Source organism: Anopheles darlingi, chromosome X (genome assembly GCF_943734745.1).
Source record: "Anopheles darlingi chromosome X, idAnoDarlMG_H_01, whole genome shotgun sequence".
NCBI classification, from domain to species: domain Eukaryota; kingdom Metazoa; phylum Arthropoda; class Insecta; order Diptera; family Culicidae; genus Anopheles; species Anopheles darlingi.
The window spans coordinates 8,146,536-8,161,495 of record NC_064873.1 but is presented as its reverse complement, the minus strand read 5'-3'; the positions used below and the strand labels follow the sequence as shown (position 1 = coordinate 8,161,495).

The 14,960-nt window shown below is 52.1% G+C and overlaps 1 protein-coding gene across 1 annotated transcript in view; it reads left to right on the top strand.

The window, feature by feature from the left end:
* The window catches only part of LOC125957638 (tRNA dimethylallyltransferase), a 40,124-nt gene that overhangs the window by 9,910 nt on the left and 15,254 nt on the right, over positions 1-14,960 (top strand). The window contains exon 3 of the mRNA XM_049690487.1: positions 471-862. Coding sequence (XP_049546444.1) covers positions 471-862 — 392 coding nt within the window. The remainder of the gene's footprint in view (positions 1-470; positions 863-14,960) is intronic.

The following is a 14,960-nucleotide window of genomic DNA, read 5'->3' as shown; positions in this document are numbered from 1 at the left end:
CTTGCGTGCGTGCGCCGTCACCGCCTCCACCACCACCACCACCACAATCGTCCAAGGTTCGTCTAATCGTGGCCCGTGAGTGTGACGTGGCATGATTCGCATGGGAAGATTCTTCCCACTCTCGATGGGATAGGGAGGGGCGCAGGGTCTCTCGACTCGATTTTTAACGACGCGCAGTTCCGGAAATTCCCGGAACAGGGGAAAAAAGGGAGGGGGGGGGGGGGGCGGAGCGTAATCAGGCAACCGAGGGGGGAAATCCTGCTCGAGCTGATAAGCGTTAGGCTAACGCCACGTCGTGACAATCGTGGAATGCCATGGCTTCCTCCCGAGTAGCTAGCTGCCACGAAATCCGCTTGAGCCGCGCAAAACTCCTCAACTCCTCCAATGCACCTAACGGAAGTCACTCTCTCTCACGGCAAGAATTTTTTTCCTTAACTCTTAACAATTTATTCCCCCTATTTCTGGACAAGATTGACTCACTGCTGAGCGCCGGTAGGATGCCGATCGTGGTCGGCGGTACGAACTACTACATCGAGAGTCTGCTCTGGCAGGTGCTGATCGGTGACGGTGTACGGCGAGAGCATATCCGGCGCCGGAGTGCCGACGACGACGACGCCGCCGCCGACGAGGGGCCAACGAAGCGCCCGAAATCTGGTGATGTTGGTGATGACCAGCGCCCGAAGCCGCCGGAGGAGGAGGAGCAACAGGTGAGCGGTGCGCTGGTGGACCGGTGCCGGGCAGGAACACTATCGGTGGACGAGCTCGAATCGTACGAGGGCCCGGCCCTGCACAAGCTACTGGCAACCGTCGATCGACCGTCGGCCAACCGGCTCCATCCCAACAACAAGCGCAAGATCATCCGGTGAGTACACACACGTACACACGTACACCTGCATATACACCTATATAGAGATATGAACATAGAGAGTACTACATCGGGACACTGGATCGGGGTCCCTACACCCCCGGGATGGGGATGTCCTTCGGACTCCGGTGGCTGTCAAACGGATCTGTCAAGAAGGTGATTCGCGCTGTCAAGTTAAAAAGAATGTCAAAAAATAGCACACACACACACACACATTCTCGCATTCCTCTTCCGGGTCCCTCGCACCACATACCCTTCCCCACCCCCCGGGGGGACACAACTCATAGCCCTTCTGCCCTGGTTGAGTTTCTCCCGGCTTCGTTCGTTTCGATCGGTGACTTGCAGCTGTGTCAATAGCGCTGACAACGGCTACAGCAGCGGTAGCAGCGGCAGTACCAGCAGCTGTGTACCTACTGCTGTGATGACAACCCACCTCCTGTGTGGCCTATTGCGTGTGCGGAAGAGGGCTGCTGCTGCTGCTGCTGCTGCTGAAGATGCTGTGCCAGTCAACAAGACGGACAGACAGGCAGACAGACAGACAGACAGAAAGAAGGTGAAACAAATGGGTTAAGGAGTTATGGGAATTGATAAGTGTAAAGGAAGGGAAAGGAAGCGGCCCGATAGAAGCAGAGGAAGTTGCACAAACGGTAGCCGAGTGTGAGAGAACGAGAGAGAAAGCGAGAGAAAGCAAAATAGAGAGAGAGAGAGAGAGAGAGAGAGCGCAGAGAACAGGAGACAAATTGAGAAGAGAAGCAAAGAGAAAAACACCACGGGGGAGAGGTGGTGGTGGACAAAAGGGAATGGAACAAAACACATGAATGGAGATAAATGAGTGTTAAGAGCAAAGAGGTTAAACGGAGGGGGGTTGTCGGTCGGGAAGGTGGAAGAGCAAATAGTCCGCCAACCAGCCAGACAGACAGACAGGCAAACCGAATGGTGACGGTCACACATGCAACCGGAAGCACGGATCCCGCCGAACAAAGAAGCCACCATCGGTACCGGTACTGTGCAACATTGTCCTGAATTGACAGAGAGAGAAAGAGAGAGAGAGAGCGCGCCCGCGATCTCCAGCTCACGCTGGTGGAGTCCATGGCGGAATGGATCCTTGATGATCTCTCCTTTTTTTCTTCCTCTGTTTCTCTCTTTCTCTCTGTCTCACTCACTCTCTCACTATCAAGTGGTTTGTACATTCAACACACACGCACACACGCACACACACGCACACGCACATCGTTTGTTCGGTGCGGGTCGAGAGGTAATGTCAACAGGCCGTTAAAGCGGGGTCGACCTCTGTCCGTCAGCGCGTCAAGCGCTCAACGGTTTTCCCATCTCAACGGTGTTATCCAGGCAAAGGGAGGTCCTGTGGCAGGACGCGCTGTGTCATCTCCGTGCCGTGAATCGGCTGCGTGTCGAATCGATCGAATCGAGTGGCTGTCATTTGATGGCATTTGCAACAATAACAAGTTTGTTTTGCAAATACCTGACACATACACACGGACAGTTCTTTCCAGCGAATTTTCGGCCGAGCTGCTAGGGAAGAGCACCTCCTGGTTCTGAAGGAAAGTTTCGCCTTCGATCTTATCCGTGGCCCTAGGCCATGATAGCAACTTTCTTCCGTTCCCTTCATTGTTTTGACAGCACGTTCTTCTCCGGATACTTGCTATCGTGGCCGGGGTACAGCTAGGTACAGGTTAGGTATCTGCTGCAAGTCGTCTATAGCATTCAGCAGTTGCCTACCTCAATCGGCTGCAGACATTCGTTACACACACACACACACACATGCATGAGTGGTCTATGGGGGGCTGCTAAGTAGGTGCTAAATGCGTGGAGAAGCCCGATCGTGCGACCCGCGCCCAGCGCCATACACACACATTGTATTGCAAGAGAGGGGGGGAATATGATCTCATTAGCAACGCTGCTTTCCCCTTCCCGGTCACCCCTTCCTACCGCACCACCGCCCCTTGCTTATATGTCATTTCAACACAAGCGAGAGAGAGAGAGAGAGAGAGGGTTTTCGACGCTCATTATGGAAATCAATCGCCAATATCGCCATTGCCCGCCCGGCCCTCCCTCCCTCTCCCCCTTCCCCATCGCACAACCCCCTGCGCGCACCCCCTTTTTGGAGCAATTAATATACAATTAAGAGTGATCTGTGCGCACGCATATCCTGCTTTAGATGCAGGCGCGGAGCATCTTACCCCCTCCCCTACCCCACCCCTTCTCTCACCTGCTGCTAATTTCTCGCTTCTTCGCTTCATTTCTGCGCGTTCGTTCGTTCGTTCGTTCGTGTTGTTGCCTCCTTTTGCGGTCCATGTTCCGCGTGGTCGCCACGACATCCTCCCTTCACCTTTTCCACCCGTACCGTGCCCTCGTTTTAGTGATCGACGATTATCTCACATTAAATGTGTGCGGTTTAATTATCCTTCGCTTGCTTTTCTTCCGCTTTCCGGTTCGGTGTCGGTTCCGTTCCGTTCTGTGTTATGGTTCTGCCTCACCGGATACGCAAGCAGGGAGGAGTGAGAAAGAGAGAGAGAGAGAGAAAGGCCGTCTTGTAAGGGACTACTCTGCCCGATTCTGCCAGGGTGAAAGGTGGCCATGTTCGGCCAGCGCGGCAAATGCCACCTGTAGCCGCCTCGGTGATGTACCAGCGGTTCCTCTCGAGCTGAGCTCGTTGCGTGCGTGTCGTGTGTGCGTGCGTTGCGTCCTACGGCCGCCATATCACGACGGGGGAAGGGGGCTCAATGAAGTGGGTCATACGACTACTGCTACCCGTATGTCTGTTTAGCCTGATTTTTGACAGTTAGTTTGACAGTTCTTTCGCGGGAACTTACCTTACGTCCTATAAGCTAAATAAGATCTGGATTGGATTTGGATTTGGAATGAAAGCTCTTCTTTCATATTGCCCTTGACCGGACACTCAGTTTTAGGCAACTTTCTTGCATTCCCATTATTTCTTTTTCGTTGACAGCAGTTCCTGTGGCGACACAAATACTTATCATGACCCTTGGCTTGGCACTGAACAGTGCTCTCGGCATCCCTGCTTGAAGATGTTTTCACTGATACATTCTGGATCATCCCACAGATCCTCCAGATATGCCAATCAGTAGTTGTTCAAGTTTCGCTTAACGCGATAAGTCGCGCAAACTTCGCAAACATCCGGGTGCGCTCCGTACTGACCAAACTCGAGCGAGATTAACGAGCTTTAGTGGAATATCCTAAGCCCCACAGCACAACTAGGCGAACTAGTTCAACACAATAATTGCAGATAATTACTAATTCCCGGGGTTCCGAACTAACCTATGTTTGTGGGTGTGTGTGTGTGCCCCCCTTCAATGGTGCTGAGGGGCGAAAACCGAACCACTGGGGTACCGGACGCGGCGGATACTCACCGGAGCGTGCAAATCTAAATTTGAAAATCGAAATAAATTATTTAGAGTACGCTCGGCCCAGCACAGCGCCAGGTAACTGTTATGAAAGGAGGATTTGGAGAAGAAGGAAAGGGAGGAAGAGGAGGAGCAGGAGGAGGAGAGGCATCCCCGTTGTTGGTGAATGGACGAACAACGAGGTGGAGATAGCGCGATATATATATATAATATGTATTCCGCTGCCACCTCCCCGGCGCCGGCAACTTGTGCACCTCGGCGTCAAATTGAATCATCACATCAGGTGGACCAATGTCTTACCATTACCCGTTCTCTGTGTCATAAAACGGAACAGGAGCAATCGACGGTTGAGCACGCGAGGAGCGGGAAAGGGGAGAAGACGAAGAAGAAAAGAAAGAAGAAGAAGAAGAAGAAGAAAAGGAAGAAGAAGAAGAAGAAGAAGAAAAGGAAGAAGAAGAAGAAAAAGGCGGAAAACAAGATGGAGAAAATGAAGAAGAAGGGTTCTCAGCACCTCTCTATTAAACTGCTCAGAGGTGTAGAAGTCAGGCGATGGCTGGAGTATTCTGGCCCCGTATCGGATCAGATATGCGGACAAAGAGCAGGTTAGGGAAGAGGAGAAAGAGGAGAAGAAGAAGGAGGGGGGGGGACTAGTGCTGGAGAATCATCACCGTCACGGTGGTCTGGTCAACGACGTGCTGGCAGAAGGAGTAGCGTCCGATCAGAGTAGTAGACATACAGCCATATCGCTCTCCCCTCCCCCCTTTTCTCTCTCTTTCTTTCTCTCTCCGTCTCTCTCTCTCTCTGTTTCATAGATCTTGGGTCTGTTTCGTTGGTCTTTAGTGTGACAGGTGAAGCGGATCCGCAATTGAACGAAAGCTCGAGTCCTGTGGGCAACTCTGGAGAGAAGCATTGTGCAATTTGCCGTTGCTTGTGCCCCCCTTCTCCCCCCCCCCCCCCAAATCCCTTCACATATTCTTCGTAGATGCTTGGATCGGTTCGGTCATGCGGAAACGCTCGGCTAGATCGTTGGCTGCTTGCTTGTATGGCACGCGCCGTTCTAGTGTTTAAGGGTTCGGCGCTCGTTTCGATCGTCGAATAGAGAACCCCTTAAACCGTCTCATACCGTGCCAGAAACGCCAGGCGATTGGCAACACCGAGTGGTATTTGGCAGGTGGCGGTCTCGTCTACCGTCCCTGTCTTTTCGTCTGACTCATCGGTTTGAGGACGAACAGCGAGTTCTGCTACTGCTGCTACTACTGCTGCTGCCTAGTATTGACTTCGATTGCAACTCTTTGCGTATCTTGGCCAGCTTTTGTTTTGCGGCCCTGGAACTCCTGGAACGTATTCCCCGGTCGGTTCCTTGTGCTGGCATGTTCTGGCCAGGCCACCGAGTGGACTCCTGGACTTCTCCTGAACCACGAACTCCTCCAGCGAGCAGCTTGACTGTGTCGCGTGACGACAAGGAGAGGATCGGATCGCGTGTGTACGTCGGACCTGTTCGCCGGGGCCGGGGCCGAGGCCGGGGCCGGGACGTGCACTAGCACTGATCGGCACTCGCGCCCCCCCCCCGCAGGTGTGTGCTGTTGGTTTGTGTGGTTGCCATGGCTGGACCTTGACGCGCGCGCGCATCCGTGAGCGTTCAGGCGAGGCGAACCGAAGGAAAACCTTCATTTTCATCCAGTAAAACCGTAAAGCGTAAAGCGTGTATGATGTGTGTGTGTGTGTGTGTGCGCCCGCTAGAAGCTTTTCGAGCGGACGAGTGCGTGTGCCGACTCCCGGGACTCCCGTCATTTGACCGGAGATGCCTGAAGCCCCCCCGGGGAATGGTCGGGCGGACACACACAACACACACCAATCGTTGCGCATCGGAGTCTTTATGGCTGCTGGCTCCCGGTAAGTAATAAACGCCCGCTACAGTGTGTGTGTGTGTGTGTATGGGAAGGGGTAGAGTGCCACACAGTAGCAGCCAATTAGCTGCTGGGTTCACGGGTCTCCTCTTCCCTCTGCATCCTTCCAGAGCTCTCTCTATCTCTATACGGGGATTGTGCCTCTATATGCAATCCTTCACTTTCCAAGATCTCGGATCACCGGACTGCCGTGCTGCCGTCAAACGCAATCGTCATCCTCTAGCACGTGGCGCTTCCCCTGTTGCTGCTGCTGCTGCTGCTGCTGCTAATTACCCTTTGCACCTTCCGGGACTCGGGGGAGAAGATCGCTCACTTCTCGGCTGTAAAGTAGATCGTTATTCAGGGGGGGCGAGGGGGTAACCCGAGCGTATCCCGGAGTTCATCAATCACCCCAAGCGAGTATCCATAGGCGAATGAAGACCTCCCATAGCATCCACACAGCCGCCGCCACCATCGGTCTCATCGGTCACACAGATAACGTGCATCAGCTGCACTTCAACTGTTCTGCCCCATTCTCACTTTCTCACTTGGTGGTGGTGGTGATGGTTCCCCCTCACCGGGAGGGGGGAGGGGACGGCTAATTAATTACGCAGAAATGTCTGATTCGTGAACCGTGTAACGAATGTGTACTTACAGAAGGTAGTAGGAAGAGAAGAGAGCGGAGGTATCGGTGGGGCGTGTGCCCATCTCAGCTTCGATGCCTTTCAGCCTTATCGTCTGCGGTGAGCGTAGCGTTCGATAGCGATAGGCGAATGCACTCGCGCGCCACACTACGACCACACTAGCGGCACTAGCATGCCCGGAAGAAACCGGAAGGTTCCGAGCGGCGCGCGTGGTCCATGTCAAAATAAGTTTTTTTTTCAAACTCCATTCTGGAGATTTTTTTATCTGAACCTCCTGAAGTGATTTTTAGTGAAGAAACCATCCAATTTTATCTTTTGAAGTGAATGTCATGTTAGACTACAACCTTTCAAGAATATTTGGTTCTATTTTGGGGAAGATTTCATCAAAATTAAGTTCATGGTTTCCAATCCAGAAAGGGAAGTTTGCAAAAAGGTACTTTTTGCGGTGCCCATCGTAGCCACGTGCCGGGTCATCAGAAATAAACAAATCAATATTCTTTTGTTAGATTATAAGTTTATCTAGGTAACCTCGTCGAGTTTTTGTTAAAATTCCTATATTTCGATTTTTGGCAGAATTTTGAAGTTGAAAAAGTGACGCTTTTTTCGATGTTACCTCAAACAACGAGCTTTACATAATTTAAAAGAATTATTAAAAAACAAGTATCAACAATTTTTATAAAAACTCGAAAGGGCTACCTTGCAAATAGTGCACAGAATGTATGTTCAAAACTTCAAATCGATCGGTCCAGTAGTTTCTATGCTACGATGGGCACCGACTTTAAAAATGTAACGAGATGGTTTTGGCCTTGTATGAAACGGTGTGTTTTAAAAAATCAATATCTTTGTCAGTTTTGCTTCGATTGATCCCAAAATTTTACACAATAATCTTGAAAGGATGAGCACTCATAAAAAAATGTAAAAAGGAAATGCGAAGAAATAAAATAAAATACCGTAGCCCCCCTCCCCTTAAGACGGTTTTAGAATCACCTAATTGCCAAAAAAAACCTCTGTTCAAATAATGCTTTTCAATTTTTGTCCACGTATGCGGTATTTTTTCGATTTCTTTCGGCATCAGTAAACCTTCCATCAGTAAACTGTCTTTCTTGTCGGTCTTCGGCAGAACTCCTTGTATGGGGAGCAAAACAAAACATGACTGCGTGAAATTTCGAACCCTTGTTCGAATTTGGATGTTTTGGACAGATAAAAACCTAACCAAGATCCTGGGAACCTGTGGGGAATCCTGAAGCAACCACAAAGGTAGGCGAGGTACAAAGCAGTCGTAGTCGTAATGAAACAATATTCAACCCATTTTTTTTTGTGCGTGCCTTTGTGACCTTGATCTGCGTATCGGCCGTAAATTGGTCTAGCATCTTCGCCTCCGTGTCTGTGAACGCCCGCGCACGCACGCGCGCGCGTTTGATTCTGACGTAACCCGGAAACGTCACCGGCATTTAAACAAAAAAAAAAACCGGCAAACCAGCCACCCGCGCCGCGACCTCCAGCATCCACGGTAAGGCATCTGAAGCACCTTGGTCAGCTGCTGCTGCTGCCGATGCTACTGCTTTGGTCAGCGGCGCAGATCGATAACCTTTTTGCGCGAGTGCGCCAGACCAGAAGCTTGTTGCTAACCGGACCACTGGGCTGGGCTGGGCTGGGCTGGGCGCACCGCGAGCTGCTCGGAAAGAGGAAGACGCGCTTGATGTGTTTCCCTTTGCTCTCTCTCTCTCTCCTCGAGTGCAACACTCACGTTCGGGGACGGAGGCAAATGTGATAACAGCAAATAGTAGGCTGCTGCTAAGGTAACGCCGACCTGACAGGGTCACAAACCTGCCGCACAGCACCAGGCAAGTGTATGTATGTGGTGTGTGTGTGTGTGCGTTTCCCCGTCAAGGGAATTATGAACTGGCTGGAAAATGTCGGAGGCAAGTGTGAAAATTAATGCTCCGGCTGTGGTGTGGTGAGGCCGCTACCGGTGCGTTCCGTTGCGTAGCGTTGCGTTGGGCCTGCCTGCCTGCCTGCCTGCCCGGAGTGCGTAGGAACACCGTTGTTTCTTCGACTTAGTACGGAAACGCTAAAACCGTTGGCACGATCGGGTTGGCGAGAGACGTGCTAAATCCGGAGCAGCGAGAGTCAGCCTGCGTCCATTCATTCCACTCCATTGGCGATCCCTTCTTCTCTCTCTCTTTCTCTCTCTCTCTCTCTCTCGCGCGCGCGCTTCCTTTGGGTATTTACTTTCTCATTGAAGCGTTCGATTCAGCTTCTTGCAGACTTGCTCTGCTTCTACTGCATCAGTGAAATTGAATGGTCTGCTACTACTCTAGTACTGCTCTTACATCGTCTCCCGAGAACATCGCCAACCAGCCCATGGGTGTGGCAGAGTACCTTCTTGCCTCCTTCCCTTACCCTACTCTTCACTGCTCTGCTCTACAATCAGTCATTCAGCAAAAGCTAGAAGACAGAATTTGGACAGTTCGCGTCTCGTGATCGTGATCGTCTCGTCTCGTCTCGTCTCGACGTCCCCCTCGCCAGGCGCCAGATCACTGTACCCGGCCCACATGCTTCTCGCGGACGTCTCACATGTCATATGTATTCATGTGTGTGTGTGTGTGTACGTGTGTGTCTGTTGGAAACGAAAGGAAAAGTGCGCGCGGAACTGTGAGCGGATGAGTTGAGTGTTAATCCGTGTCCGTCTAGGAGGGGGTGGGGGTGGAGGGATGATGTCGCTACCACCATGTCGTCATCATCAGCAGCATCAAGATCGCAACTCAACGCACGCCAACGCACGCACACAAGCGCACACGCTACACACACTGTCCGCCCGCGCTTACTGACTACTGTTATTGTTGTTGTTGCTGTTGTTGCAATTAACGGTTTTTTCTAGGGATTGCACCCACCCGCACACACACACACACACGCACACTGATTTGTATAGTTTCGAGTGGGAGGAAGCGAAGTTGCTGCCAACATCCCCAACCACCACCTACAAGGGCCCGGAGGGCAATTTGTTGTCGGTTGACAACCCAAATTCGGATCTGACTCTGTGTGTAGCAGGCAGAGCGTTCCTTCCCTCCAGCATCCGATCAGCAGCATCCGATTTTTGGTTCGTGCTCTTTGGTGGTCTTCTCTGTATCGTTTTGTTTTCGAGCGAACGTGGAGTACTTGGACGTGCATGATGGATAAACTGAACGTTTATGGGTGTTACTGATGAGTTTTGGAGATTCGTATCCCCCGACCCCGATCCTCTCTCTCTCTCGAGGTTTGGGTTGCTTGTGTATGTGCTGTAGTGTTCAGTTCAGCAGATCATATAAAAAAAATAAAACCTTGTTTTTGCTAATGCTCCCGCGAGCGCCACCTTTTCTCACTCATGCGTCGTGCGCGCGGTCACAGAACACATCCATCCATCCAATAATTACGTCTCGTCGGGGTTCGTGGCCGAGCGCTGGCACTGGCGCAGTTTGTTAAACAAAACAAGCTGCCGCTGCCGGGGGGGATCAAGTCAAGTTGGCCCAACTTTCTAGCGCACGGCGCGGTGCGGCCCATGTCTCAGGAATGGGTGCGATCACCGTCGGCTCGTCAGACAGTCGGTTGCCAAATCGCGACCACGATCCTGTCCGACACTGAGCTGGCTAGCTGGCTAGCTGGCTATGTCCACTTCCGAGAATTCCACGGTTCACAATCGGCGCGAGTGAACGAGCAAGGCCGGGCGGCCCCGCCTCGAAACCCTGGCTGCTCCTCCAGGCTGGGTTTGTCTGAAGGTTTAGCCTCCGTTTTGGGACCCTCCTTCGTCGGGACCACTTCACGGGCCCTGTACGTCTGCTGCACTTTGTTCCCGAAAAACCGCCTCAGCGGGCTCAGGTAGTTCAGGTGTACATCCCCCCTCGCCCCCTCGCCCGAAGACATACGCGTCATTTTACGGTTGTTCCTTTTTCTGTTCCCCTTTTTCTGCGACGGCGGTGTGGCGGCCGCGACCGATTTTTTTTTACTAGAAACCAGGGTCGTGGGATGTCTGGCGCTTAGTTGGGTTGTTTTTGGTTTTTTGGCCGTTTTTTTGGGGAGAGACCCCCCCCCCCCCAAAGCACGATCACGTCGAGACTGCGCCATCAAAGCTGACATTTTGGCATGGCGCAGACGAAGGAGAAAGAAGAAGGCGAGGGGGGCTATTGTGTGACGGTTAGCGCCGTGTTCCGTGTGCTTGTGCGTGTGTGTGTGTGCGCGTCCGTAACCGATTGAGTGTGCGACGGATTATGGGCAAACCACCCAACCCCAACCCAGCACCATAAATCAGACGCTATTTCCCGCTCGGCCTTATCGGGAGCCCCCTCTCCCCCCACCAGGGGAAGGCCCCTGTAGTCTGCGTGTTTGGTCTAAACTCTCCTTCTGGCCTTCCCAGCCAGGGGGTGCCAGCCGGGTTTTTGGCTGCTGCTGCTGCTGCTGAATATCGAATGGGGGAGGGAAGCGCATGGTTGTACCGCTCAGCAGCAACAGGTTCTGGAGAAGCCAACCCCGTCTATGTCTATTGCCGAACCGAAGCCGCCGATTCAGTCGTACTGTCGAATCCAAAGAAGGTTGTTAGAAAAGCGATCGACAAGCGACGAAACGACTCGAATTTGCATTGTTATTGTTATTGTTATTGTTATTGTTGTTTATTAGGCTCATTGGCCAGCATCGGCTAGATGAGCGATGACATGGCGATTACTTGGATTACAAAGTACACGAAGAGGTACAATCCAATATAATAGCAAACAGGTTGATGCGCATGAAGTTTAGTCAGACGAATCTCAGGCGCTCCCTGCATTCTGAATGACAAACATTAAAGTCGAAGTGAGCTGCTGCCACAACGTTTAAGGCTACGCGACATCGCAGCGATAGGCTCATGGGCTCCGAGGAGGTGACTAGCGTGCTGGCTAGCTGATAGCCTGACGATCCCGGCCGCTTGCCTGGGAATCACTTATTCTCATTTTTTTCCAGGAGCTGGGCATGTTGTCAAAGCTTATCCAGGGCAACTTCCTTACCGCGTACCGCGGTTAGTTTCCGTTTGAATTGCCTCTATTCTAGCCGACCAGCTAGCCTGATGCGGCGACCATACAACCGCGTTCGTCTCAAGTGTAGTGACCTAACGAGGGAACAGTAAAGGGACTTCACGCACACGGGATTCGTCAAACACTTTTTGGTCATTTTAAATAGTAAATCTCGTAGTGATTTGTGAAAGTCAGCTTCGCGACGAGAATTACCTCCTAGGTCATTTACAGTTTGTTGTGCGTTTTTATAGAGTATCCCCGGCATAGTAACTCTATTCTAGCCGACCAGTTCTAGCGAGTAACAGCTGAAGATCGCTCCAATTGGACCATTCGCAGAGCGATGTGAGCGCACCTTGGAGCCTGATGCCGTTGTTAACGGTCCGAGTAGACATAAATAACTTAATATCGTCGGCGTATAGTGAATAATAATTCTTTGGGAGGAACAAGAGAGGGCCCAGGGTGCTCACCTGAGGCACTCCAGATGCGCTGAAGGAACGGATCGGACAGTGTGTCACGCCTGTGATACGGTAAATTCTGCCAATAAAGTAGGATTTCAGCCAGCGTAGTATGTTGTTGAACATTCCAAGTCTGTCAAGTTTGGTGAGTAGTATATCGTGTGACACCCTATCGAAGGCTGCCCTAAGGTCCGTGTATATGCAGTCCATTTGTTGGCCTTTGTCCATTAAGTTCAGGCATTCGGAAACGAATTTTACCAGGTTAGACACCGATGAGCGCTTCGGCATGAACCCTTGCTGATCGTTGCTGATACAGGGGGTGGCCGAAACTAGTATTGCTTGATGTAACAAGATATCCGTCACTTTTGCGCAGGCTGAGTGAAGTGATGCCACGATAGTTTTTTTGTTTCACATTTGTTGCCTTTTGTGAACAGCGGGATCATCATCGAAGTTTTCATATCAATGGAACTGTTGTCTGTTCGAAGCGATTTGTATCGTTGTGGTCGTTTCGGTCGAGGTAGAAACAGTCGATATATCGGAGTAGTTAAAGCGCTGGGCGCCCAGACGAGATCAAAGCACGATTCAAGTGTATCATGGGTTTTCGCTTCTTCTGACAGCTGTTCGATCGGGCATCGATCGGGAATCGACAAAGGCAGGTGCGCCGCAAGTTGCAAGCGCATCCATGAAAATGAAACGCTTGTCGATCGACAGTGCAGTTAGTCGTCCGGTCGGTGTCCACTATTATTCGGTTGTTCCTATCTGACTGTTCCTTCACTATGACCTTCTGCCTCCCTCTGCCGTTCTCTCTCCGCCCGCCACTAAGCACTCGCTCCGTGAACTCTGTTCGCCGGCACTGATATCGAGTCTAGACGTCTGTATCTCTCCCTGTGTGTACGTGTGTGTGTGACCGTAAACCGAAATGTTAATGGGTTGTTTAGGGGGGGGACCTATATAGTTTTCAGCCAGCGCCACGCGGCCATCGAGAGTCGCCAAAGACCAAAGAGTCGCGATTGCGAAAAAGCAGCAGCAGAAAGAAGAAAAAAAAGTGAAACAAAACAAAGAAAATTGACCGCGGAACGATTTAGTTGTAACCTTTGTTTTTTGGTGTCTGGTGGTGTGGCGAGCGGCGTTTCAGTATCGCCCTCGATTCCGGGGCGCTCTGTCTCTCTCTCTCTCTCTCTTTAGGCCTTGGGATTCGCCGGGTCTTTCAGAGGCTCGGTAGCACTCGGATTTCTCTCTCTCTGGATCCCTCTCTCTCTCTCTCTCTCGATCCGGTGGCTCGTAGCGAGCGAGAGCGAGGCCGAGTCGTTAGAGAAAGTGCGCCGATGGCTCATCAGCCTTCATTCATCCCCCCCATTACGCAAATCCTCCGCAGGAACAGGAAATGACGTCTGGTCTGGTCTGTGGTCACTACCCTCCCCCCTACCACCCCAAAGAAAGGTTCGCTGCTCTCACGCACACGCGGCCTCTCATATGGCCACTTAATAAAAACATCGCGGCGCGCGCGGTTTTTTGGTACCGTTTTGTGCGAACATTTTTCGTTCGGTCTCGCTTTCATCCGTTTTCTTTGTTTGCTTTGGTTGCCCAACAAGAGAGTGTTCTGCTCGTACACATGTGTCTCTGTGTGTGTGTGCGTGTGTGTGTGTTTATGGTTTTGATCGAGAGGGCAAACGCGCTTGGCACCAACAACACCAACAACACTAACAACACTAACAACGCGACGACGACGACGGCGACAACGGTGGTTCATCGAGGGGGGCCCGGTGGTCAGCTTTCAGGAGGATGGCCCAGTCACAACATGCCCCTCACGTCACCCAACCGTCAACCATCCTTTTGCGCGTGGTACTCTCAAGAGCGCCAGCGCCAAAAAGGCGAAGGTTAATGGGAAAGGAAAAGGAAAAGAAGGAGTCCCAACGGCCCAAACGGCGGTCGCTCGGTCGGTCGGGGTCGGTCAGCAGCGAGTGGACAGGGTGGACAGAGGGTGTGGAGCTGTCTAGGATCCGCACCTCCTTGTACCCCCTCGCTCGCTCGCTCGCTGCCCGTCTTCCCACCTTGAGGCGCTTGGTGTAGACCGCGCGAAGGTGAAGCAAAAAAAAAATACACGCCAAAAAGCCCTCCCACCTCCCAACCGCTCGACGCGCGCAACGTGCAGAGTGGTGGTGGCCGCGAGACTGCCTAATGGCCAGACAACAAGTGGGTGGGGGGGTGGGTTAGAGATGGCAGATCATGGTTGCCGCCGGAGATGTGGGTCAACCGTGCGTGCTGCCACCACCACCACAATCGCCGAAATGAAAATAGGAGCCCCAGTCTAAAGTGCGTGGCGTGTGAGCTCGGGCTCGGCCTCTGGTCTATTGGTCTGGTCCTCTGCCAGCCAGCCAATTGGTCCGACCTTTAACGCGATGATGAAGCGAGAAGCGCGCGCTACCTGAGGTGTCACGACACGACGACGATCATTACAGACGTCTCGAGAATCGCGGCCCGCGGCTCATTTGCGCACCCCTGGTACACTAGAACGATCCTCCATAGCGAATGTATACTCGGGGTGGCCTCTCACGAGGTCTCTCTCCAGAAAATCCAAATCCCGAAAACGAAAACAAAACATTAACCACTGACCTGACCGGAAGATCTTGGTCGTGTACTAGTCGCGTAGTGCCAATCTGCCAGTGCCAGTCGTCGTGCCACGGACAGGGGACAAGCGACGAAATTTTC